Below are 26,576 nucleotides of genomic sequence, written 5' to 3' on the forward strand. Positions count from 1 at the left end.
CAACCACACCAGGGTCATTACACCACAAGAAGACTAATCCCAAATATAGGGATTAACCTCAGCATATATACTCCGAAATATTTTGAGAGTAGGTTATTCCACTGAAGATTATTATTATTATAATCAAGGGGGAAGCGCTAAACCCGGAGGATTATACAGCGCCTGGGGGGGGGGGATGTGGAAGGCATTCAGGCTTAATTCGTGGAACTGGAGCACAGATCCAATTCCCTAAATCAAGAGCCCCTCACCAACATCAAGGAACCTTCCTTGAGGGGATTCCACTGCAGAAAAACTCCTGAAAGGGACGTGGATCAGACATTTCAGTCATACTCTGCCTTTAAACTTGGGTTACTGGATGAAACATACTCAGGAAAGAAGAGTATACAAATTTTCTTTAAAATGAACTACCCATACTAATAGTAAGTTAGCCAACTAGCAGCACTGATCACGCTGTTAATTACATACATAACTGAATAAAGCAAGCTACCAATGCTTGCTGAGACTTATCTTCCACAATCATAAGGCAATATAAGCCAACAAGGGGAAATAAAATATCAAAAAAGTTGCAGAAGACGTGTAAGCAAATCTTCCACCCACACTAATCCTACAGACTCTCAGAAGAATTCCATTTGTACACTTTTAATCATATCACGGTGCTACGTGGCCTGGTAGGCAACTCTCTCGCCTCTCTCACAGTGTCCGTGGTTTAATCCCTCGGCCAGGTGGATATGATGGGTGTGTTTCCTTCACGCGCTGTTCTCGTTCACCTAGCAAGTTAGTCGACTGGTGTCGGTCGCATCCTAGGGAACAAGACCGAAGGAAACCCAATGGAAATAGGACAATCCTGGATGACGCACTGACTTTCTTGGGTTATTCTAGGATTTAAAATTAGAACAATCTTATATGCAAATTCTACGCCTGTCCCGATGTTGTTCAGTGTGTTTAGCCTGTCTTCGTAGAAGATATTTCTGATGAAGCTTCTCTCATGTATCAGAATTCTCTCACATGAAGATAAGCTAAAAGGCTTTGCATATCCACATCCTGGAAAGTCATAGAATTAGGGTCTAGACTCTAGTGGCTAACGCGACGGGCTGGAGTTTTGAGACTATGACCGCGGGTTCAATCCCGGCCGGAGGTATGGTTTAATTAGGGAAGGTATGACTGAAATGTCCAAGAGATTTTGTTCAGAATTTTAACCCGGAGGGTTAGCTACCAGGATAACCCAAGAAAGTCAGTGTGTCCTCGAGGACTATTATTTCCACTGAGGTCCTTTAATCTTGTTGCCCAGGATGCAACAAATACCAGTTGGCTAACATCCCGGTACCTACTTACTAGGTGAACAGGGACAGCAGGTGTAAACACCCAATGTTTCCACCCGGCAAGGGATCGAACCACGCACACTCAGTGTATGAGGCCAGAGCGTTGCCTACCAGGCCACTGCAAATGGAAAAACCAGAATTCAGAAAGATAAAAAAATAACGTACTGAAAATATCTAACCAAGACAGGATTCGCAGCAATGGATTTAAGTTGGGGAAATTTAGATTTGGAAAGGATGTAGGGAAGTAATGGTTTAGCTACAGAGTTGTAGATAAGTGGAACAAACTCCCGAAAATCAGCGTCACTGAAGCGATAACTTAGGGTAGGGTTGCTGCAGTGCTGCTCTGTTCTCATGTTCTTATGAGAAGTAATAAATAATCTACACCAACAAAGGAAAACCAGATCGTCTTGTATATGTCCAATCGTAAGTTGTACAATAACATTTTGCCCGTCAGAAAGATCACTGTATAATTAGTGAAGTTAATTAACCAGTGGCCTGGTGGCTAAAGGTCTCGCTTCACACTTCGAGAGGTCTGGGTTAGAAACATTGGGTGTGTTTCTTTACACCGGCTATCTGTTCTCCATCAGTAAAATGGGTATCGGTGTTAATCGACTGGTATGGGTCGCATCCTGGGACAAAACTGACCTAATTTGCCAGAAATACTCAGCATAACAAGGGGCTTACTATATAGTATTATTATTATAATAAAAAAGAAGCGCTAAGCCACAAGGGCTATACAGCGTTACTATATAGCAGTATGTCATTAATGTCAGCCAGGACTGTATACTTTGTACATATACTTGTAGAAATAAATATATTAAGTATTCAAACGGCCTCGAAGTCGTTTTACCTGTTTCCCCGAGGCTATGGCCTCCCAAAGTTTGCATTAGAAGTGGACTATATGAAAATTAAAATTAGCAATGAGTAACACATGAAACAGTAACCAAGAGAAAATTGTGAACGAGTGAGGAGTGTTAACGAGCAGAGGTGATAAGACGTGTTCGGATTTTTAACCTGGAGGGTTAGCCACCCAGGATAACCCAAGAAAGTGTGTCAGAGGAGTCTGTCCTATTTCCATTAGGGTCCTTCAATTTTGTCCCCCAGGATGCGACCCACACCAGTCGGCTGGCACCAAGGTACCTACTTTAGATGAACAGTGACAGCAGGTGTAAGGAAACCATCCTCAACGTTTCCACCCGGCCGGGGACTGAACCACGGACACTCAGTGTGTGAGGCGACAGCACTGACTTCCAAATACAACTGCACCCCCAGTCAGGTTTACAGTATGTTACACAAGACAAGATTGCTGTAATGCTGGCATCAGTATGCAAAATATAATTAATAAAACATCTTATCTTTAGAGAATTACAAAAAAATATTTACTGGTGTTAAAGAATTTTCTTGGCGACTTAAATTTCAGTTCAAGTCATTCTAACCAGTATTATTATAATAAATAAACCCATAAGGATCCTACTACAACCAGTATTAACAAAAACATTTTAACAAACTGAACAGTTTGATACAAGGAAACGTGTCTGGATTTTTATACTATCTTATTTCCTATCGTTCTTTTAGATACATGTTAATTTAATTGTAACAAAAACGCACCAATAAATGCACGAAGGAGGGACTGTTAAAGCATGGACAGAAAACGGGAACTTAGTGGTTAATAAACATTACATTTTAGTGTCAGTTTTACCGACCGTCTAGAATACGAGTGAAAAACAAGAGTTGATTTATGTACATGAAACAAAAGAAAAAGTTAAGTATAATATCCCTCAGATGGTTCCCCCAGATGGTTCCTGAACTGTGAAACAGAAGTTACAAAGAGTGTACTACATACAGCTTATTACATAGAAGAAATTATCTTTAAATATTACAAAACAAGACAGTACACAGGCTGGAAAAAAAAAATAAAACAAATATGCGGTAAACACTAAAATGTAAAAACAAACCGAAGAATGGAAAAGGAAGCAAACTTCACACATTTATAAGATACAATATAACTGAAGATCATATCAGCCAACAGAAACTTAAAACCCACAAGGGCAAAGTTATCTCTTCTAGATAATTTGAAACAAAAACAAGACACACGTAGATATACACACCGCAGTGTGCGCGTGCGTAACTAGTTACAGGGGCTATAGAGGTTAAGACAATTATGACTGTATAAACACAGTTTAGTCACGGCTCATAACCTGAGTAAATCAGCCTTGCTGTATTCACCACTGGATGTGGGTCTGGAAGTTGCAGTTAACGTCACTGATTATTTCAAGATATGACTACCCCCGGAGATCAGATACTTCTGGTCCTGATCGCCTAGAATCTCACCTCATGTCATCTCATCTCACATTCTTCATGACATATGCAAAGGAATACAAGTTTTAAGGATTCATATGGGTAGAACTGAGATAGGGGGGTTATGTATGTTACGATGCAAAATGAACCAATCACCGTAATCTCAGCAAGGTATCCAAAACGTGATAGATGGCTGTTCATCCTCGGCAAATAACGCTACATGGTATCCTACACAGCACTGCGTACGAGGGCAGCTATTCTAAGCTCGGGATCCCTGGGCCTAGGAGATATACGAGACCTTATTTGGGGGTAAATGAAGTACTTTTCCAGGCACACACGACTTACTATGAGCTGCCACAAACTGTTAGGATTAAAAATGGAACCTCAGTGTTAATGTGATATCTTTACTGTGCAATACCCATTATGAAGGAAGTAGCCAAAAGACTGGAGAGGCAAAATGTGTTCAAGACTTGGCTCCACCAACATTTGTGCTTGTTAGATAAGATAAGATTTCGTTCGGATTTTTAACCCCGGAGGGTTAGCCACCCAGGATAACCCAAGTCAGTGCGTCATCGAGGACTGTAACTTATTTCCATTGGGGTCCTTAATCTTGTCCCCCAGGATGCGATCCACACCAGTCGACTAACACCCAGGTACCTATTTGCTGCTAGGTGAACAGGACAACAGGTGTAAGGAAACGTGTCGAATGTTTCCACCCGCCGGGAATCGAACCCGGGCCCTCCGTGTGTGAAGCGGGAGCTTTAGCCACCAAAAAACATCACAATGTTATGAATTATTTACCATAGACAAAGTCAGGATATTTTTTCTAGAATGGTTGGTAATAATTATAAAATACTAACATTACAGAGCTAGTCTGAATTTATGATTTTTCTCGCATTCCATCACAATGATGCAGGGAGTGACAACAGTGCTTCTGGGAAATTTTACACGTAATTAGGTTATGTTTACATCAGCAGGTGGTGCCAACTGAATACTGAACGCAGATGATACTGCTGTGCTAGTATCAGGTAAAGACCCACAAGACTAATGTACTATCACTAGAACAACAGTCCTATAGCAAATGGTCTGTAGACAAGAATCACCACACCTCGGGAAAACGGAAGTCATACTCTTTTGCACGGAGATTGAAAAGGGTAAATAATTTTAATGTCCAGTGTAATGGGGAACCTATTATTACAGTAAATTCAGTGAAATATCTGGGAATACCCTTTGACTCAAGCATGTCAGAACTAATAGGGAACAATGCTGTAAAGAAAGCGAATGCCAGACTAAAGTTTCTCTACAGAGGCGCAGTCTTTACCAACTAAGTCTCGCAGGACTATGTCTAGCTCTCATACAATGTATTATATAGACTACCCTTCTCTTCATGCTACTGTGCCTTAAAAAAAAAAAAGCTACAAATCACGCAAGACAAAATGTTGAGATTCATTCTGGACCTGCGTCCATGAGAACATGTAGGCCAGAAAGAATAGCACCTGGACATGCTAAATGTTGAAGACAGAGTAAATCAACTAAAGCTAAGTTACGTTTATAAAATTGCTCGCAACCAGTGTCCAAATATCTTACTGCTAATTTTGTTAAGGCCGAGAACCAATACAATTACAGAACTAGGGGGAAGGGAGAACAACTTTGCAATACCTAGGGTCAGTGGTCAGTCTTCAAAGACATTTTTCTATTCAGCAATAAAAGTGGAATAGACTGCCTGCACATGTCAAAGCCAGTCATAGCATGAGCCAGTTCAAGAAGAGAGCCAAAATGTACCTCATGAATAAGGCTACAGAAAGGGAGGAGAGTGATTTATTGTATGAAAATAATTAATTTTACCTCTCCCCAAGTACGTCTTTTATTGTAACTTTTTACATAGTTAATATACTTACCTGTTTTTAACTTTTAAATATATTTTTATTATAATCAAAAAGAAGCGCTAAGCCACAAGGGCTATACAGCAACTTTTAAATATAAATAATAATTAGGTGTTCCGTAACTCGATCGTTAGCGCATTCAGTTCACACACACTAAGGTCCGGAGTTTGAATCTCCTGTGATACGGCTGGAAAACATTACGGACGTGTTTACATAAGACACCTGGTGTCCCTGTTCACTCTGCAGTTTAACACGGGTACCTGGGTGTTAGTTGACTGGTGGGGGTCGCATCCTGGGACGAAAGTGACTAATTTTCCCGAAATGCTCAGCATAACAAGGGGGCTCTCTATATAGTAGTATGTCATTGATGTCAGTTAGGCCTGTATACCTTGTACATGTACAAATAAAGATTAATTTATTTATTATTAATTATTACAAGGACCCCAATGGAAATAAGCCACTGACTTTAAGTTATGCTAGGTTCACTACATATGCTATTATGTATGATAATCAGTTTAACTGCGTATACCTGAATAAACATTTGTGTGTACCTGTACCTGAATAAAAACTTACTTATTCCTACTTTCTCCCTCTAATTATGAAAATAGTATGCATCTCTTAACATCTCGACTCTTTATGAAAGGAAATCAAAGAAAACTATCATTTTCGATATAGATTAAGAGGTAACTAGTCTATTTTGAATAACCTACAGTGGGCCTCATCAATCAGGTTACACCCACAACTTATTCATTGCTGTTCGTCTATGTTGCATAAAAATATAGTATTCTGTAAAGATCACATTATTTACAAATGTTCATCTAACAATGTTCATCTAACATTTCATAGTCTTCAATTTTGCATGCCAATAACATTAAGTTTAAAGTTAATAAGACATGTGAAGGTAAAACTTACTTAGACTGTTTGAAATTAGGTTACGCAACTATAATGTGAATAACCTTAAATTTAAAAGTATTTAATAACAAATAACTTGCATAAGCGGTAGAAGGGGTAACAGTTTAGTTGGGCACCAAATACCGGCTATGTACGGGGCCAAGACCGGAACAATCGTATCTTCACTTCATACAATGGTCCTAAGAAACTCAGTGACGGAAGTAGTCACTTTTTACTAAAAGAAAAAAAAAGGTTTAATTTTTCATATTCACTGTACTTGCTCAACAAATGCTGGGTTCCCAGTCCACGGATCCAATATGTGCCTCTAGTCTTGACTACCGCGCACAAGATAATGGGGTGAATATTAGGGCAACCATCTATCTGAACCACTATTCATTCCCAAGATGTAGTGCAAGTACCGTGATCCTATGACACGATCTGTTTGTGGTTGAGGTTAGAAATCTAAGAAGCGAGAAGCATTACTCATTAAATTACTGTCATCACTGACATCTCATGTGGCGCCCAGTACATCTAAATCCAGACAGGTAACTTGATAGGTAACTTTATAGTAGTTGGACCTACCTTCATACTCTTGCCACTATGTTAAACACTGCACAACAAAAAACGTGAAACAATGTAATTTTTCTTTGCATAGACTCAGGTTGCTCGTACCAGGAACCTTCAGATATGTTCTAGAATCAGAAACCTACTAATATACATTCCAAGATTTTAGTGTACTTGTGAAAGTTTTCCATTTGTATGCGAATACTGTTTCTATATAAATCAGGCCTTTGCACAAGTTATCTTTTTTTCTCCAATTGTGCAGAAACTGGGAAGTCTTGCGTTGACTGAATAAAATTTAGATTTTATTTTTAATTTAAGCTCTAAGTAGTGTTATGCATAACTTGTGATAGCATCCGCGTCCCTCCCAAAATTATGAAGCACTTGGGCTGCCTCCTGATGGCGTTTTCGTTTCGCTATGTCTTCAGCGGTGATGCCTTCGGAGCTCCTTACGTTCCGGTCTACGCCCCGTTCTAGTAGCCACTGCAGGGCTTGCGGGTGGTTCCCTGTAGCGGCGAAGTGCAGGGGATTCTCACCATTATGGTTGAGGGCCGTCAGGCTACAGCTGTTGGCCCTGAGGAAGCAAAGGACACCGATGTGGCCTGCAAGAGCCGCCCAGTGCATGGGTGTGTTTCCTAGAGGACCGAGAAAGTAAGATCCCTTCATTTAGTATAAAAAATGCTAGATCTAGTAAAAGCTAGTGAAGGAAGCATCGCTAAAACAGTAAATATTTCATTATCAATTTTACTGCAATCAGAAAGTGATTTGTCACAAAAATTAAATAGCAATTCTAAGTATTTTTCCTTGTAGCCAATAAGAGAATTTGGATAATTTTGTTTAACTTAGGAGCACTAACCTTTGCTGCTCCCAAAACGTAATTTGGGTAAATTTTAGAAAATTAGATTTAATTACATTTTCTATCAAATTCAACAATTTGTTGAAGTCCTGGCAAACTCGGCAAAAACAAGAAATGTTATACTTCTGATCTATATTAGTGGCAAGGCGAGTGATCCACAAGAAGCGAGCCAATCTTCAAATCAGTGCCTAGGGCACTATAAACGTGGGCGATCGAAACTAAGAGGCAGCATCCACTATCACTTAAGACATTTAAATTTAAATTTGATGTCTTCCATTCACAACCATTTTCCCTTGACGTCCCTCGTCCACCAACCCTTGCCATTGACATCCCTACCCTCGTTCACTATCACCACTTATCCTTAATATTCCAAGCCTCGTCCAACACCACTTACCCTTAACGTCCCTAGCCTCGCGGTGAGCACCAGCAAGTAGCAGTTCTTTCAGCACTTCCAAGTGACCCTTAAAGGCGGCCAAGTGCAAGGGTCGACGACCTGGAACATCCCAGTTGACACTTAGTCTTTTGTTAGAGCCTTTCTTATACATTATTTAAATTCATGAAGGCTAAACCCACAGGTCATAAAAACCGACTGCGAGACATCAGATCTGATCTAAAAGGGTAGCTCCAAATCCTTGGATCAAAAGCCCTTCACCGACATGAAGGCAATCCCATTTCAACTATCGAGGATTCTTACAATCTTTTCTCTCGTCATATCACCAACATTTTAAAATCTTAAATCACACGAATTTTGGCCATCTCTGATATCACTAGGTACAATGAACAAATATGTTAAAATCTGAAGATCCCTGGATCCACATGGTCATTCACAGCTCTGATTATAACCTCACACACCACAGTCACCCTAGTATTTACACACACAAGCTTAAAAACAAATCTATTGAAATCAATTTAACAATTACCAAATATATCCAGCAACTACGGTTATACTAGGTTAAAATAGTTTCCATTAAAATGTCATTAACCGGTAAACAGTAAAATTACAAGAAGTTCCAGTAGGTACCCTGAAGAATAAGTACCAAATCTTAAATTTAAAAGACCGAAGCTGAAACTGTCAGCAGCGCGTCACAAGCTGCACAGAGCAAAATTATCCAAGTTAGGTGCAGTGTGCCTCAGTTGCATACAAACAGCTGCACAGAGGGAAACAGATGTGCGTAACTTTCTCAATCTAGAAAAACCTTGAAAAACCCAAGAGATTAAAAGGCATAAAATACCGACACGATGGGAAAGTAAACAAATGCAGTGTAATGAGATCCTTTATTGACCACGTTTCGCCCACACAGTAGGCTTTATCAAGTCACAAACAGATCTACCTGGGCCAAGAGTGCACGAGGTCAGAGAATCAAGTGTAGAATCCTCAAATCCAACATTCTCATGACTCTCCACCCTATATATACTCATGTACCCTTTACCCAGGTAGATCTGTTTGTGACTTGATAAAGCCCACTGTGCGGGCGAAACTTAGTCAATAAAGCATCGCATTATACTGCATGTCTAAAAAAAACTTTGAATGAGGGGCAACGACCCACGTTCTACAGGACCCTACAAGGTTTGTTGCTCATCTGTGGGACCCACCGAACCTGCCATTTCCTAAGGCTAAATCTATGTATGTAAACAAAAAAAGATTCATATTAGAGCAGGCTACTATAAAGAATGTTTCATACATCTTCCGACTCTAAAAAAAATTGCATTGCACTGTCTGAATGACGGATGTTTTGCTCTCCTCTCTGTTGCCACAAAGACAGGCACAAACCAATGTTTTGGGCACGAGCTTAACCCACAACAACCGTCTCAGGTACAGCTCATGAAGGGGAGTTTTAATGAATACTGACAATATGGATGGAAGGATGCGGTTACATATACTTTGGCTATCTGTATTAGATGTTTCGGTCCTGGGTCCATGGCCACTCCCAAGCGACCAAGGTCCCAGGACGTAAACTTATCCAATGAGTAAAGATTGCCTAAGTATATGTACTTTATTTTTTTCCATCTACTGCTCATCAAGACAGAATCAACAGACTTTCACTTGGCTATAGTTACAATGCTCAAGTGCAAAGCCGAAGTCAGGTGTCTGATAGTATTCACCAAATGTAGCAGAGAAAGAATCCAAGAAGTAGCTTTGTAGCTTTTGTACTTTAGGTCAAGGCTACATTAAGGTAAATCATTACAGATTACCCAATAAATACTATCCCGGTGATCAATGATCCACTACCCGGAAATATATTTGAGAGGTTATCCCTTTTTAGTTCTAAAAATCCCTAATATAAAAATTTAATAAAATAATCAGCAAGAAGCAAAATTTTTAATTATGGCCATTACGTTCACCGTAATGAACTACTAAAGTCACGTAAAACTGGATGGAATCGAACCAGAGAGAAACTCGCCGAATTGTACTCCCTTAATTCTGGTTTCAGGGGTAGTCTCGGCTCATGGTCCGGTTTCTCTGCTGGCCGATATTGGTTTCACTTTTAGGTGCGTGAGCCTTATCGTACCTATTCTTAAAGCTATGTGTGGATTCTGTCCCTTCCACCGGAAAAGTAATGAAGGACCTGGGAGTGAATGTCAGAGGATCTCGCCTTCAAAGCCCACAACAATGTATCTACCTCACCCGCTAGGAAAATGATAGGATGGATAATGAGAACCTTCAAAACTAGGGACGCCAAGCCCATGATTCTCTTCAAATCGTTTGTGCTCTCTAGGCTGAAATATTGTTGTACACTAACGGCCCCCTTCAAGGCTGGCGACATTGCAGACCTGGAGAGTGTACAAAGAACTTTCACGGCACACATAAGTACGATAAGGCACCTAAACTACTGGGAACGGTTGAAGGTCCTTGATCTGTATTCCCTCGAACGCAGGCGAGATACATGATAATATACACTTGGAAGGTCCTGGAGGGATTGGTACCAAACCTGCACACGAAAGTCACTCCCTATGAAAGCAAAAGACTCGGCAGGAGATGCAACATTTCTCCGATGAAAAGCAGCGGCGCCACGAGTACACAGAGAGAACACAAGTGTCCGGGGCCCAAGACTGTTCAACTGCCTCCCAGCATACATAAGGGGGATTACCAAACCCCTGGCTGTCTTCAAGAAGGCACTGGACAGGCACCTAAAGTCAGTACCTGACCAACCGGGCTGTGGTTCGTACGTTAGCTTGCGTGCGGCCAGCAGTAACAGCCTGGTTGATCAGACCCTGATCCACCATGAGGCCAAGTCTCAGACCGGGCCGGGGGGGCGCTGGCCCCCGAAACTCTCTCCGGGTAAACCACTTCGCTGTGCGTGCGTTCCTACTCTCGACCCACTACGAGGCCCCTAAACCCATAGGGTTCATACAGAAAATTATGGTCTATAAAAAAATAATTCAGAACCAATTCCTCGGATCAAGAGCCCCCTCACTGGCATGAAGAAGCTTCCCCTGAGGGAAGGAAAGCACCAACGTCTCTTACCGAGGTATGGATGTAAATGGTACGGTGATAAACTGGAAAAGGACACTACAGTCCAGGACATTAAAGGAAACTTTTCGCCACGGCTGACCTCATTATGACTGATGAAGCTATTCGTGGGTGAAAAGTTTTCCCTTATTGTCCTTTCCTGCATACATGTGTCCCTTTTCCATTATTTAAGCAAGACTGGCAGGCGTCACAATCTAAAACCTTAGCTGTCAGTGTTTTTTTTTTATATCCAGCTTGGCCCCACAACCAACAAGTGATAGAACCAACTTTCTCTTCCTTGAAAAATAAAAAGGTACAATTCCGCGACTGGTTTTGTCTCGTTTTCTCAATGCCAATGTTAATGTACTCTTGAAAAAATCGTAAAGAGCAACTGTAAATTCTCGTTCAACTGGACACGACTGTAAACCCAAGGTTTCCAGTGGGCGAATCCAACGCTCTACTACTAGGCAGTGGCCACAACAGATTCTTAATACTCACCACTGTGGATGTTCTCTTCGCTCTTGCAGTCCACGTTCACTCCAATGTGCAGAAGCTTAGTGACCGCTCGTGTGTTGCCCTCAACGGCTGCTTCCAGCAACTGCAGAGATCATATTATAATCAAAACTAAGCGCAAAACCCACCAGGTTTAAATGTGGATCAAATTAATCACAGTATTAATTAATCCAGTTCCATTTGCATACTAGTGGCTTCCTTCTGTACCTGTGTGTTACTATTTTTAAACTAAATTATATCTGTACAGCACGAGAAATATTTGAATTTGACACTCATTTGCTTATAAAGTAAATTAAAGGGGGGGGGGTTAAGATCTTATAGACGATTTTTTTTTAAGAGAGTTGGTGAAAAAGAAATGCAGAGAGGAACCTGAGACTGTTCGCTTGTGGAACAGGCTTCTTCAGTCAATACACAAGGATGCACAATCAAATTGTACAAGCGCAGTCAGGTGGGTGGACAGGTTAATGAAGTCACTGTGGGGTGAACCAAGAGATGCGATTACTGCAGGCTTCCTACAGGGACTTCTGATCTGTTTATGCAAGAATAGTAGGCCAGCAGGTATAGCCAAACTAAAAGCTGCTTGATCTGGTCAGGTAAATTTTGTGTACAGATTAGCGAAGCTATTAGGCATCAGCATCTTATTTTTGTCCATTTTCTTTACGACCAGCTGGACAGTCTTCAAAGACAAGGGTGAAGCTATACATATCACAGGGGTTATTCATGAAAGTTCTGCAGGACTCATGAATAACTCATGAGTGATACACTGGGACTATGCTTCACCAATGATGTCTTAAGGATGCCCAGCTGGTCAAAGGAAATGAATAAAGCAAGTCACAGATGGCAATAAGCTAAGCAAATGTGCACGCAAAATACAATTCAATAAAATCGAGGTGGTTTCAGTCCAGCCAACCAGTAAAACTCGTCTTGCATAAATAGGTCATCGAAATGACTGATAGGCCTCCTGCGCTGCCTCCGTCTCGCAGTTCATCCACACAGCGACCTCTGTATTGTGTACAAAAAATAGTTTCAAAATAATTAAACTATAATATAAAAGACAGATTATTATTACTGAATTCTCCAGTATCTATCTTTGCCTTTTTGATGTGAACTCCAGCACAATGAAACCAGACCAATAAAGGTAGCAAATTACCTTCATTTCTTGGTCTCTGGCTAAATTACAGAGGAAGCTGGCAACCTCCTTGTTGCACTCCCGCCTGGCGAGATCTTCAGCTTTAAGTCCCTTTCTTTCTTTCATATTGATGTTTATCCCTTCTTTCACCAACCATCTGACAGCCTCAAGGTTGCCGTGATCTGCCGCAAGGTGGAGCGTTGTCTCCCCGTTGCTGGTAAGGGCCTTCAAGTTGTATTTCTTAGTTTGTAGGTACTTCAGCACTGGTACATACCCACCAACAGCTGCCCAGTGCACCAAATGACGATCTGAAGAAATTTTATTAGATTTTCAATATTTCTTCCCATTTTCTTTAGTTTAAACACTATTGGTTTGTAGTTAATACTGTCATGTTCGGCATTAATGTAATTCAAAGTACTAAATACTTAAAAGGGAAGTACTAAACCCATAGAGGTCATAATTCAGAGTGTGATAAAATTATGTAGTTTGTTTCTATACATCATTCTTTGTAAATGCATATTATAAATAAAGCAGAAAATTACAAAATATATAGGTGTATTTTTTGCTGGGTATATAGGTTTTGAACTTCCAACCACAAAAATAAAAATATCGGTAAACGCCTCAGTTCTGAAAATCTGAAAAGATGTCATTAGTAATATTAAACGTTAAACCCGAGAGAGCCATACAGGGCTGAATGAATAGGTGCGATCATGCCAGATTCTGATCCTTATTAAGCTCTGGTGCCCCCCTTATACAAGCGAGTGATTATTACCGCGAGTAAAGGAAGTTTTGATTGCTAAGGGCTTTGACTTTAGCAGGCTTAAGTGGGCGTAAATAGGAGCGGAGGCAAGTGGTTTTTATGACTGTTGTTGGGAGTGATCAAGTTACCATATATGAAGGGAGTCTGGGAACCTGTTAGCCGAACTTAAGTCCTGGAGGTAAAGAGTACACGACTGCACTATGAAAGAGGTTAGGAAACCATAATACAGAGTCATCTGAACTGGTGTTAACACGCTTCTGACTAGACAGTGATTGAATGAATGATGGAGAAAGTGTTTCCTCTTTCGGGGTCACCCGAAAGCACTGTGCCCGTAGGGGTTTTACAGTTGCTGAGAATAAGAGATGAGATTGTATCCAAGAGGGGGTAGCTCCATTTTCATGGATTAAGAGCTCAAACAAGGAACCCCTTAAATGGTTATAAGAGTACTATGGAGACACTCCCACATAGATAATGCTGAACGATAAATGTGTGATAAGGCGTCATACCTCTATTATCGGCAATAGCAATAAACGCTGGAATAACAATCAGTTACCAATCAATGATAAAAATGATAAACTTACCAATTCCTTCTTCCTCTGTGGTAGGCATGTCTGTGAGGAGGAGCTGAACAATGTCTAGGTGACCCGCCTGGACAGCTAGTTGTGTTGCAGTCATCCCTGCAAGGGGAATAAGACCACGTTTTACCAACAAAACACCAGAGACTTGTTCCTCAGGATCATACTTATGGCTTTCACCTTTTCTTTTTCACTACTTTATAACAGTCCATGGCAGGCATATGCACTCAAACTTGTATTTCTAATTTGTGGGGTAGTTGTGAATTGTGTATGTTCATTATATATTAGTTATCCATCGCTTCGGAGGTTAACATTAAAAGTAGTTAACATGGACTCCTGAAGACCATTCCTGTCCAGCACAAACTCGCAATGACAAAACCATGAAGGACACTGAGGTCGCCCCTGAGGAAGAGAAATTAAAATTCACGAAGGAATCAATCCTAGGTAAGGTACAAGGAGCACACAGTTGATGCTACAAAAAGCGTGCCCAAATATTTGTAGCCTTAGGTGGTGTCCGGGGCGCTTGGATTTGGTGGGCAGCCGGCATCAAGCCTGTAACCTCGGCGAAATTCACTCAAAATGCATTAGTGCAAGGGCACACATTCCCTCTTAAGGGAATTCACACATTCATTATCTTATTGCTACTTTTGAACGGAAGCTTTGCACTTGAAAGGCGGCCATGTTGCTTCAAATCAAGATCCAGCCAACGAGGCTTAATGATTAGGAAGTACAACTAGACAGAACATTAATACCACCAAACTGACGTTCACCAAGAGACTATTTACTCTCCTTATTCTAGGTACTGTGTCACTATTTCATGAAAACTTATTTAAATATTTTGTGGAGAGGATGCTTTCTACAGGTCTGCCATTCAAACGAAATAAAACTATGTAAAGTAAAAGGACACAAATGCAACTAATGTAACATTTTATTGTGGCAACGTTTCGCTCTCCAGGAACTTTGTCAAGCCGATACAAAGCTACTGGAGAGCGAAACGTTGCCACAATAAAATGTCACATTAGTTGCACTTGTCCCCTTTTACTTTACATATTGTCGGTAATTCTACCAACATTATTACGAAATAAAACTAATAATAAGCGAGAGCGAATCAGAAAAGAATGCGGAGATTTTTGCATCTTCGGTCACCAGTCCTGGATCAGCAAGCAGTCTCCGGTAGCAGTTCTAACATGCACAATTTCCAGTTATAGTGCTGTGGTGCAGCAGTCACCACAGTATTGTAACTGGCAGGAATGTTAGAGCCAAAATGACTTCTTTCCTATTCAAGAAATAAATTTTACCAAAAGAGAGATATGCTTGATATTTAAACTAGACTCTCAGGAAAGCTCCTAGGAGAACTATCGCCAGCCCCCTCCAGGAAGTCTGCTCCCAGCCGAAACAGAGGAGACAAACCTCACTAACGTAAGGTAACCCAACAACAGAAAAGTGGCCTTACATAGACACCCGTGATTATCTAAGATATACCTTTGTTGTAATCTTTTGCATGGATAAATTAATAAAAGTATTTTCAAAGTCAGAAGTCTCAATGGTGTCATGAAACACTAAGATAATTAAGCTACGTCACAAGGGTTTCACATAACCTTACACACTCCTCAGTGGCTAACCTCCTTTAGAAAGACTGATTTCATATGGAAGAATGAGTTGAAGCGCATCATTATATTCACAGACCTAGACCCGCAAGCTTGGCACTGAGATGGAAAATATGTTAATGGTTAGATTAACGATGAAAACTGCTGTTAAACTCTTAAGATACTAACGAGTACTAATAAGCGTGATAAGTTCGTCAGCGTGAATTTCCAGCACGAAGCGGTGACAAAGTAACTAGAAGCATAGCATTTTACTTGCAAGCTAATACTTAAAAAAAAAAAATGATAAATTATTATAATATTCACGGGGAAAAGGGGGGGGGGCGTTAAACCCGTAGAGGTCATACAATGCTTGGTGGAACGGAAAGCATTCCAGCTCGATTTCAAGGAATTGGAGCCCAACTTTAATTAATTAAATCAAGAGCCCCTCCTTAAGCAATAATTTCAGGGACTGGTAAATGAAAACTACACTTAAGATACAGTGTTTGCATGCACACTTAATGCATGCGCATACATAATGCATTAACACACGCACAACACATACAACTACTTGGATACCAACCTTTGGCAGTCTTAGTATCGAGGATGACTCCAGCTTGCAGCAAGACCTCCAGAAGCTTCTTGTGGCCGGCGTCGGCCGCCAGGTGAAGTGCTCTCCATCCTGACGGTAACAAAACAAAGTGAGGGTCAGAGCATAACTGCTTAACCAGGGTGATTAAGGCCCAAATGTACCATATGAAGTATCAACAATAATTCTGAAATATGGGTTTCAGCAAACCCTCAGTGTATATAGACTGGCATACACCTCACACTATTTATTCTCAATCATACAGCACAGCCTATTACTATGAATTTATTTTCATTCGTACAGTTCAGGAAACAGTTCGGTTGCCGCCTGTTCGAAGCTTCAATTAACCCTGTTTAGTTGGTTTGTTAAGTTTAAAGTCTGTCGCTCGCACTAGGGTTATTTAAGGCGCATTAATCCCCAGTAAACTAACTAAAAAAATAGACTCAAAATTTATATACGCTGAGAGATACATTTTCTCGGAGTGAAAACAACTAATGACAGAAGCCTCAGGAATCTCGTCTGTTCAAAGTAATACCAAACCATAACCTAGTTATTGTCACCACCCGATCAGAGCTCTACCGACCCTTCAAAGAGCCCTTCATGTCAATGAAGGGCTCTCGATATCTCAAATTCACATAAATTATATTCATCGTATTTGTTTTACTTTGAAATGTAAATCTATTAACCTAGTTTACTCTCGTTAATCTAGATTATATTTACATTAGAGGGGATCAAACGCGTTTCGTTATTCTAGTATAATACTGCGCTCTTTTGCGTTTTAAATGGGGGTGGAAATTCTGCTGTCACATTTTTTTTATGCTCTATTTATCTTTTAACTGGATGGCCCGTAAGCCAGCTGGACTTATATATATATATATGTCGTGCCGAATAGGTAAAACTTCAGATTTTGGCTTAAATAGCAACGCTCTTCTTGCCGAATAAGACAACCGAAAATTTGTGTATGCAATGATTTCGCAAAAATCATTCTGAACCTAACGAAAAAAATATATTTCATTGTGTTTGTTTATTATTAAATTAATGTAAATTTATCTAAAATATATTTAGTTAATTGGGCTAAATTAAATTGCGTTTATTATAATAAGATAAGGTAAATTTTCTATGGTTCTTTTGGTATATAAGTTATTAATTTTTATATTAACATAAATGAAAAAATATATCTTTAAACGTATAAGAGAAAATTTTAGAAAAGACTTAATTTTAAACGAGTTCTTGCTAACGGACCAATTTTACCCAGTTTTTTTTTTTTTTTTTATATTTTATTTTAAACATGACATTACAAAAATATAATATGTAAAACTCATTTAAGTCTATAAATTAACACAATGCTCCCTACAGCTAATATTACACACCACACTTACAACTCCGTGTGGGTACACCCCCCCTCCCTGCTCCCTCATCCTATCACTTAACCCAAACCTCTTGAAGCTACTCAACAGAATTACATGATATATATATCACACCAAACATTACATTGCTACAACATAAAAGGCATGTAGCACACATAAGTATTTCACTACAGGAAAGACACCTACCCTAAAAATTATCACCAACACCCCCCCCCCTCCCCTTGCATGTCCCACCCAAACCTATTCACAACCAAACATACAAATTATACAGTAAATAAAAAGAATACAACATCGTAACACATTGATACAGTACATGTATATACACCCATTTCACAAATATCCTCAAGTAATTACAAAGGGTCTGTCCTTGTGCAAACAAGAGGCCTCATAACAGCAGGTCCTGCACAAGTAACACTACCAGTGTTTTTATACATTGTGTATGCATAGGTATAAAATACATACCTAATACTTGACAGAGAACATAAGAATGCTCCTCAAACCTCCACCATACAGACCCCACCCACTATCATACAACATATAGTCCAAGATTCATACACACAGCAGCAGCACATGCCACCTCAACCGCACCAGCGTACCTTAGGCGCACACAGGCGCAGGCAGCAACACCTCTAACCAGAACCTAACACTACTCACATTCCACAATTTGCAGACACATCTGAACAGCACATATCAAGCCACTTTCATCCTAACACTGGGCACATGCCCCTCTCTCAAGGAGCACGCTATCTGGCGCTCCCAGACACACACACACCATTAACCGTCGCTGCCATCAAGCAGCAGACCTCATCACACCTTCCACGACTATTCCCGCCCCTGTCTAAACCCCCCCTCACACCTGGCTAAGGTTTCCTCCCTCGCTGCCCCACTTGTGCTTTTGCATGCCCACTTGGGCCCTGGGGGCCACGTTTGCCATGCTCTCCACGCACGACACCCGTGCCACCTGGCACCACCTGCTGTCGCTGCTCACCTCCACTAGCACACCGCCCCTCCTTATCTACCGATGCTTTCTTCCCTGTTCGTTGAGCCGGCGTCAGGACGTCGTCAGAGTCCGACAATGCTGCAGCCCTCTTCCTCGTCCCAGCATCCTCCTCCATGTTTGTGACCGGATCGTCCACACGATGTACCTCCACCACCACCTTCGTCTCTGCCTTCTGACGAGGGGTCACCACGTCCCCGCCAGCCCCACCAGCACCAACAACCTCCTTCTGCTGCTGCTCGGCCGCCACAGACACGATCTCCGGACTGGCCGTCGTCACAGCCGGGGAGACCACATCCGTAGATGAGAACATGGTATGCAAAACAGACGCTATTGTCGCATCCAAGTCCTCCACTTCCACCGTCACCTGGTCTTCCCCGGAAGCCTGCTGTACCACCGGTGATGCAGGTGACTCGAGAGACGACAGCTCCAGATTCGATACCACCACTGGCTCCTCAATCTCCTCACTCCAAAGCCGACCGTGGCCATCTCCTTTTCGTCCACGTATGGGAGCCTCCTGCCCATCTTCATTCGTTGATCCACCGGCTGGCCTTCTGGCCTGCCCGCGCTGCCCACACTCTGCTGCCATATGATCATATTCACCGCAGAGGCGACACGTCCGTCGTTGACCAGCATAAGACACCATGACCTGTGTGCGGAAGTCATCAAGGTACACATACGATGGTATGGCCTGGCGTAGAGACATCTTGAGGGTAAACGAACCGTCTGGGAGACCAACATACGCCCCAGCCACCCGCATGCCTTGTTTAGCCATGTGTATCACTCCGTATCTTCTGAAAACACTGCGGAGATCCGTTGCATCGGCCTCGAAGGGCACATTGCGCAGTTTCACCCACGTATATTGTCGAGAGACATCCACCATACGCACATGCACGTCAGGGGACACATCTACGCAGAGATCTTGGAACTGCTCAACCAGCTGCTCGTACACTGGCTCGTAGAGTAGTTTTACAAATATCCGGTATGCGCCATTTAATGCCACACCGTACAAATCCTTGTCCGCAATACCATAAGTGTCACGGATAATCTTAGGTAGCAAAACTTGTTCATTCTCTGGCGTAATAGCCCCCCGAACAAGCTGTATACCAACGGTATTCACCCGCCTCCTCACGCTAAATACCATGACGTCACTGGATAGCTTGCTAGACTGTCAGCAGAGAGGTATGAGGCACGTCCACACTCCCTGGCAGCTAGGTCGCGAATATTTTTACCCAGTTAGGGTGACCCGAAAAATAAGAAACACTTTCATCACTCCATCACTGTCTTGCCAGAGGCGTGGCGTTACTATAGTTCAAAAACTGCGACATATCTCCACCCCTCCTTCAGAGCGAGTGCAAGCACATAGTTCCTTGATAATGTGAGAAATCACGAAAGCTCTTGGAATTCTACTATTTTTTCACAGTGGTTATTCTGCATATTATAATATAACCTATTTACTGTGATCTTATTTGCATATATATATATATATATATATATATATATATATATATATATATATATATATATATATATATATATCTTTCTTTCAACATACCAGCCGTATCCCACCGAGGCAGGGTGGCCCAAAAGAAAAAACTAAAGTTTCTCTTTTTAAATTTAGTAATATATACAGGAGAAGGGGTTACTAGCCCCTTGCTCCCGGCATTTTAGTCGCCTCTTACAACACGCATGGCTTACGGAGGAAGAATTCTGTTCCACTTCCCCATCCATGGAGGTAAGAGGAAATAAACAAGAACAAGAACTAGAAAGAAAATAGAAGAAAACCCAGAGGGGTGTGTGTGTGTATATATAAGCCAAAGCATGTATGTAGTGTGACCTAAAATGCAAGTAGAAGTAGAGCAAGACATACCTGAAATCTTGCATGTTTATGAGACAGACAAAAGACACCCAGCAATCCTACATCATGTAAAACAGCCTACAGCTTTCGTTGTACACTACTTGGTGACGGTAGTACTCTCCTGGGTGGTTGCTGTTTACCAACCTACTACCCAGTATATATATATATATATTATTGGTGATTCAGCTAAAGACTGGAACCCATGTTGTTTTGGCCGGCCTCACGGTGAGCGAAACCATATGTAGGTTAAAGCGTCATGTGGTTTTCGCTCACCATGAGGCAGGCCAAACAACATGGGTTCGAGTCCTTGGCTAGTCGCATTGTTGCTGGCTGATCAATACTACTTGTCTGTGGGTATAATAATATATATATATATATATATATATATATATATATATATATATATATATATATATATATATTATATATATATATATATTATATATATATATATATATATATTATATATATATATATATATATATTATATATATATATATATATATATTATATATATATATATATATTATATATATATATATATATATATATATTATATATATATATATATATTACATATATATATTATTATAGAGAGATATATATATATATATATATATATATTATATATATGTTATATATATTATATATATATATATATATATATATATATATATATATATATATATATATATATATATATATATATATATATATTATATATATATATATATATATATATATATATATATATATATTATATATATATATATATATATATATATATATATATATATATATATATATATATATTATATATATATATATATTATATATATATATATATTATATATATATATATATTATATATATATATATTATATATATATATATATATATATATTATATATATATATATATATATATATATATATATATATATATATATATATATATATATATATTATATATATATATATATATATATATATATATATATATATATATATATATATATATATATATACTACAGAAAGAGAGAGAGAGAGAGAGAGAGAGAGAAAACATAACTTTACACTCAACAATTATCTTACCTTCCTGACCCTTCAATGTACTGCCAGCATTTACGTTCACTCCTTCCTCTATGAGTTTCTTGACAGAGTCGACCATACCGCAAGCGGCAGCCCGCAGGAACTGCTCCTATGAACAGCAACACTGGTGGTTAGTTATTCTGTACGTGGCCTATCTCACTACCCCTCTCCTCATTTCCTTGACATCAGCAATACCTCCACTTCCCACTCACTCTATCCCCTTCCCGAGAATAACATTTCCAGAAATTCACCTCAGAGCCTTTGCGGTCGAGGAACTCCACTACGGCCTTGACTCTGGCAGCCTTGGCCATCTGCAGAGGGCTGAAACCGTCTCTGTTGATGACGTGAATCAGCGCCCCGTTTTGCACCAACCACCTAACAGCCTCTAGGTTACCGTTGTCAGCCGCCAGGTGCAGCGGTGTTGACATGTCAGGCACGGAGGCCACCGTTATGTCACATCCATAATCCTTCAGCACACGTAACACCGGCACGTGACCTCCGAAAGCTGCCCAGTGGACACCCTCGCGACCTGACAATTGAAGGAGAAAGTGATGAAAGAAGAGTTATGGGACTGCTGAATGAAACAAGCAACACCTGAGTATCTTTACTGATGATACGTTTCTCCAGCCACTGGCTTTTTATATAGTATACTAGAGACAGTAAAAAATATATCAAGATATTATAAATTCATTGTAAGATTCCAGAGGAAAGATATCTCCAAGCTATGAATTGCCAGAAATTCTGTGCCTGAAAATAGTACTTTCATAAGATATACATTCTTCTTCACAAGAAACAATATATATATATATATATATATATATATATATATATATATATATATATATATATATATATATATATATATGCAATAAGATCACAGTAAACAGGTGATTTCAAAATATGCAAAACAACCACTCTGAAAGAATAGAAAAATTCCAAGCGCTTTCGTGACTACTCACATTATCAAGGAACTATACACTCATAGTTCCTTGATAATGTGAGTAGTCACGAAAGCGCTTGGAATTTTTCTATTCTTTCAGAGTGGTTGTTTTGCATATATATATATATATATATATATATATATATATATATATATATATATATATATATATATTATCAAAAATCTTTCTCACACCTACCTTGAGCTACAGCTCTTGGGTCGATGCCCAGTTCAAGAAGCTTCTTCACTACTTGAGCGTGTCCTCCCCAACATGCCAGGTGTAGAGTCTGCAGTCCTGTGGGCAGAGAGGACAACGTACTCACACACATCTGCTATCACCCAACTTATAAATAACACGAAATAAAGTGTGGATGAATGAAATAAAGAATGTAGATGGATGATGCAGAAACAAAACTGAGAACCCCACAGGTGTGAGGCCACAGGTGTAATACCTGCATTAAAGAATATTGCCTGTGCAAAGGTAGTATTAGGAGAAAGTGTTAAAAACGTGTGGATCAGTTCTAGTCTTCATAATGACTTGATGGTTCAGGATGGAGCGCAACTTGTCTAAATCTTCCTCTTCTAAGTACAGTGTGGAAAATTTTTAATAATTTTCATGTGCTTTGTGTAATAACTGAAGGGGATAATAGTGTTCATAAAATAGTGTAGTTGTGTATCTTTACTGTGACTTTTAAAAGATCTTAAGTCACATGAGAACCCGGCTCTCTAATTTCCTTATTTATTGTGATCAGTTAAGTAAAATATAATCAATGTAATTTAGAAGAAATTAATATTCTGATAAAGAAAATGTATCATACACCCAGAAATGTTAATGAATCTAAATAAATGTCTTTACCATATATTTCACGTAAGACTTTCTATTACGATAGTGGTGTATATGTACTGACCTTCTTCCCCTGGGCTGGTGCTTCTTGAAGTGAGGTCAGCCCCAAACGCCACTAAGGTCTCCACCTGCTTCAGCCGACCCTCAGCTGCTGCCTTCACCAGCTGCAGTGGAATAATGAAACTTGTTACAAACATATGTATTTTAGCACAAGAGTCGTCGTTTCCCAGTAAAACAGAGCGACCCAAAGAGGAAAATACATTCACCATTAATAGCACTGTACGCACCTTTTCAGTGGTGCACAGACTAGCTTAACTGCAACATTTACAATAATTTTTTTAAGTGCAGGCATTGTACTTCCCACCTCCATAACTCAGGTCTAAGTAACTGGTTTCCATGAATCATCCCTTTATGTGGTATGACTTGTCAAATAATAACACGACCGTAAACAACTCACTGAACGGAGGGATCGAACCAGTGTACTATCTACCGCGCCATGCCGGCTTAATGAAAGTCATCCAACCGGGTGTATTTCTATACACACTAGGAAGATTTGCATGGGCCTCACTGTGGCCACAGTGCAGGTTCTTACAGGCGAATCTCACACCAACATGACTGTGGAGTGCTCTAGTTCAAGTCTCCTCACAACCGGCTTTGTAGGGACTTGCAACATTTAGGGATCACGTCTCACACTCAAATAAATGTGTTGGCACCACCATATTCTGAAACATTTCCCTTTTATTTATTCATTCACAAACTTCTTTTAATAGATTTTTTAACATTTCGGTTACCTTCTCTCCATCAATTTTCCGTAATAACTCATCTTTCATATTTATATGCTGACATAGCTCCACCCAAATTACTTGATGCTTCTTCCTTACTCCCTGCATTCTCACTTTCAATCGTTCATCTCATACAATTTCTCTATTCCATTTCCACTCTCCTTTGAAATCCTCTTCACCAAGTGATAAATGATGAGGGTATTTGTAATTACGATCAATAAACATCTTGAATACCTAAATTTAATTAGAAAAAGTATCAAGAACAAATTGGCACAATACCGTAACTGGAACAATACACAAATAACTCGTCAATGGTCCAAATCGGACCGAAATGTCGTCATAAGCTTCTTTCTCCTATGTGCGGCTTATTTGTGTAGAAAAAATACGATTAAAGAGATGGTCAAATTTAGTTTACAACTGCCTTACAGTAAGGGAAAATTCTCGAAACACCGAACTTAGGAGAGAAACTTCAGTTGTGACTTAACAATGCCCAAGACGGACTGAAAAGTTGTCTTGTGGTTCTTCTCCCAGGTGCAAGTTTCTGGTGAATTGTTCCAGTCACAGTACTGAGAATTTCTATTCAGTATGGCATAAACCATGGTCGTTACTTTGTTGTTTAATTCCTGTTTGAGACTCCAATTCTGAGCAGCTGTGGCATCTTCTGGAGTATACAGGTATACACCATCCAGCTTAAACATGGTGTCAGTTAGTTTGGGGTAGAGAGAACCAGTTTTCATGACGTCAGTGTCTCTAGCTGTGGTGGCTGACGGAGCTGCTTGTGCGCAACATTCAGCACCAACACTGAAAGGCTCCGGCTGCCCACCACATTCATCACCAGAAAGAGATGAATGCTCTGTTTCTGCGTCACTAACTTGAGGCGAATGATTCGATTCTGCGTCTCTATCAAGGGGTGAATGCTCTGAGCCTTCATGACAAATAACAGCTGAAGGGTTTGGCTCCATATCACAACTTCCAGCCATTTCTGAAGGCTCTGAATTTATACCGCTGCCGTCTTCACTAGGAGCATCAAGTATTAAAGCCTCTCGTTCTACATCTCTATCAACAGCGGTGGGTAGAAGCCCTGTTTCCATACTAGTGCTAGCAGTCACCAGAGCTGAAAGCAACGTTCGTACACCACCGACAACAGCAGCAGGCGATGGTCTACGTTCTGTATGATCACTATCAGCAGTGAGAACAGATGGAAATCCTTGCTGTATACTCCCAGCATGAGCAAGAATGGATGAAGTCCCTTGTTCTGTCTCGTCATCACCACCATTAAGAGCTGAAGGTCCTTGTATACCTTCACCATCAGTATGAACAGATGAACGACCCTGTTCTGTATCACCATCATCAGCAGCAATGGAAAGAGATGAAAGATCCATATAAGTAGCAGTGGAGAAACCCGAAGGTTCCGATCTCGTGTCGGTAGAATCATCCTTATATCCTGCTCCGCTCTCAGCAGGATCACACACTACGTTTTCTGCTTCTCGACACTGAGTGTCATCACTGGCTCCGTACTCACGCGCTAACTGCACCTGTTGGAAAATGAATTAAATATATTGATCATTTTAGAACAAAAGGAAAACTTATAATAATAATAATAATAATAATAATAATAATAATAATAATAATAATAATAATAATAATAATAATAATAATAACAACACGTCTATTAACAAGGAATTAAAGCCCGTATCGAGTCCTATCCCAAAACAATAAAGTAAGACTTGAGAGTAACAATGGAAATAAGCTACAACGGCTCTTCAGGGTTATCCTATGTAAGCTGGATGAGGAGTTCATCTCTCTGGAGCAAATCCCACTCTCTTGAAACCAACCCAGAGTGGTAAGGCCACTTGCCCTTTCTTGCTTTCCTCAACTTCTCTACTCAAAATCGCTTCACTGTTCTATCCCACCTTAGTTCTTCCCCTTCCAGTTCTGCCATCGATCTTATGCCCTAACAAAACCAACAGATCAATATGTGTATTGTGTATCTATTGCAACCAATATATATGAGACCAATAGTCAGTAAAACTTTATGCAGAGGGAGTTTAAATGAAGCTTATTTTATCTCTGCAAAATAAAGTTGGTCAAATGAGTGTCGAGAATGAAAATTAAGAGAAATCAATTATGTTTATTAAAAAGACGATACAGAGAAAGAATTGAAACTGCTGGATATTGTAATGAGCAAAAATCCATATATGTATTGTGATTCTGATGGAGGTAACGTAAAATAAATTAATGGATGATACGACTTTGCGGGGGAAAGTGATTTGTGTGGAGAAGACAAAA

At 40.0% G+C, this 26,576-nt stretch overlaps 1 protein-coding gene across 5 annotated transcripts in view; it reads right to left on the reverse strand.

Moving 5' to 3' along the window:
- LOC128684821 (serine/threonine-protein phosphatase 6 regulatory ankyrin repeat subunit B) overlaps nt 1-26,576 on the reverse strand; it is a 78,930-nt gene that overhangs the window by 39,342 nt on the left and 13,012 nt on the right. Inside the window, exons 6-16 of one of the 5 annotated variants that reach the window (XM_070100804.1) lie at nt 24,773-25,822; nt 23,570-23,669; nt 22,861-22,956; nt 21,973-22,250; nt 21,725-21,830; nt 16,403-16,501; nt 14,243-14,338; nt 12,923-13,209; nt 11,758-11,857; nt 8,203-8,301; nt 2,856-7,587 (exon numbers count right to left, since the gene is read on the reverse strand). In XM_070100804.1, coding sequence (XP_069956905.1) covers nt 7,286-7,587; nt 8,203-8,301; nt 11,758-11,857; nt 12,923-13,209; nt 14,243-14,338; nt 16,403-16,501; nt 21,725-21,830; nt 21,973-22,250; nt 22,861-22,956; nt 23,570-23,669; nt 24,773-25,822 — 2,613 coding nt within the window. In that variant the 3' untranslated portion in view covers nt 2,856-7,285. Of the gene's footprint in view, nt 1-2,855; nt 7,588-8,202; nt 8,302-11,757; nt 11,858-12,922; nt 13,210-14,242; nt 14,339-16,402; nt 16,502-21,724; nt 21,831-21,972; nt 22,251-22,860; nt 22,957-23,569; nt 23,670-24,772; nt 25,823-26,576 lie in introns of those variants that run through there. The other 4 variants (XM_070100815.1, XM_070100807.1, XM_070100821.1 and 1 more) reach the window with 4 other exon arrangements.

The sequence above is a fragment of the Cherax quadricarinatus genome, chromosome 5 (genome assembly GCF_038502225.1).
Source record: "Cherax quadricarinatus isolate ZL_2023a chromosome 5, ASM3850222v1, whole genome shotgun sequence".
In the NCBI taxonomy this organism is placed as follows: domain Eukaryota; kingdom Metazoa; phylum Arthropoda; class Malacostraca; order Decapoda; family Parastacidae; genus Cherax; species Cherax quadricarinatus.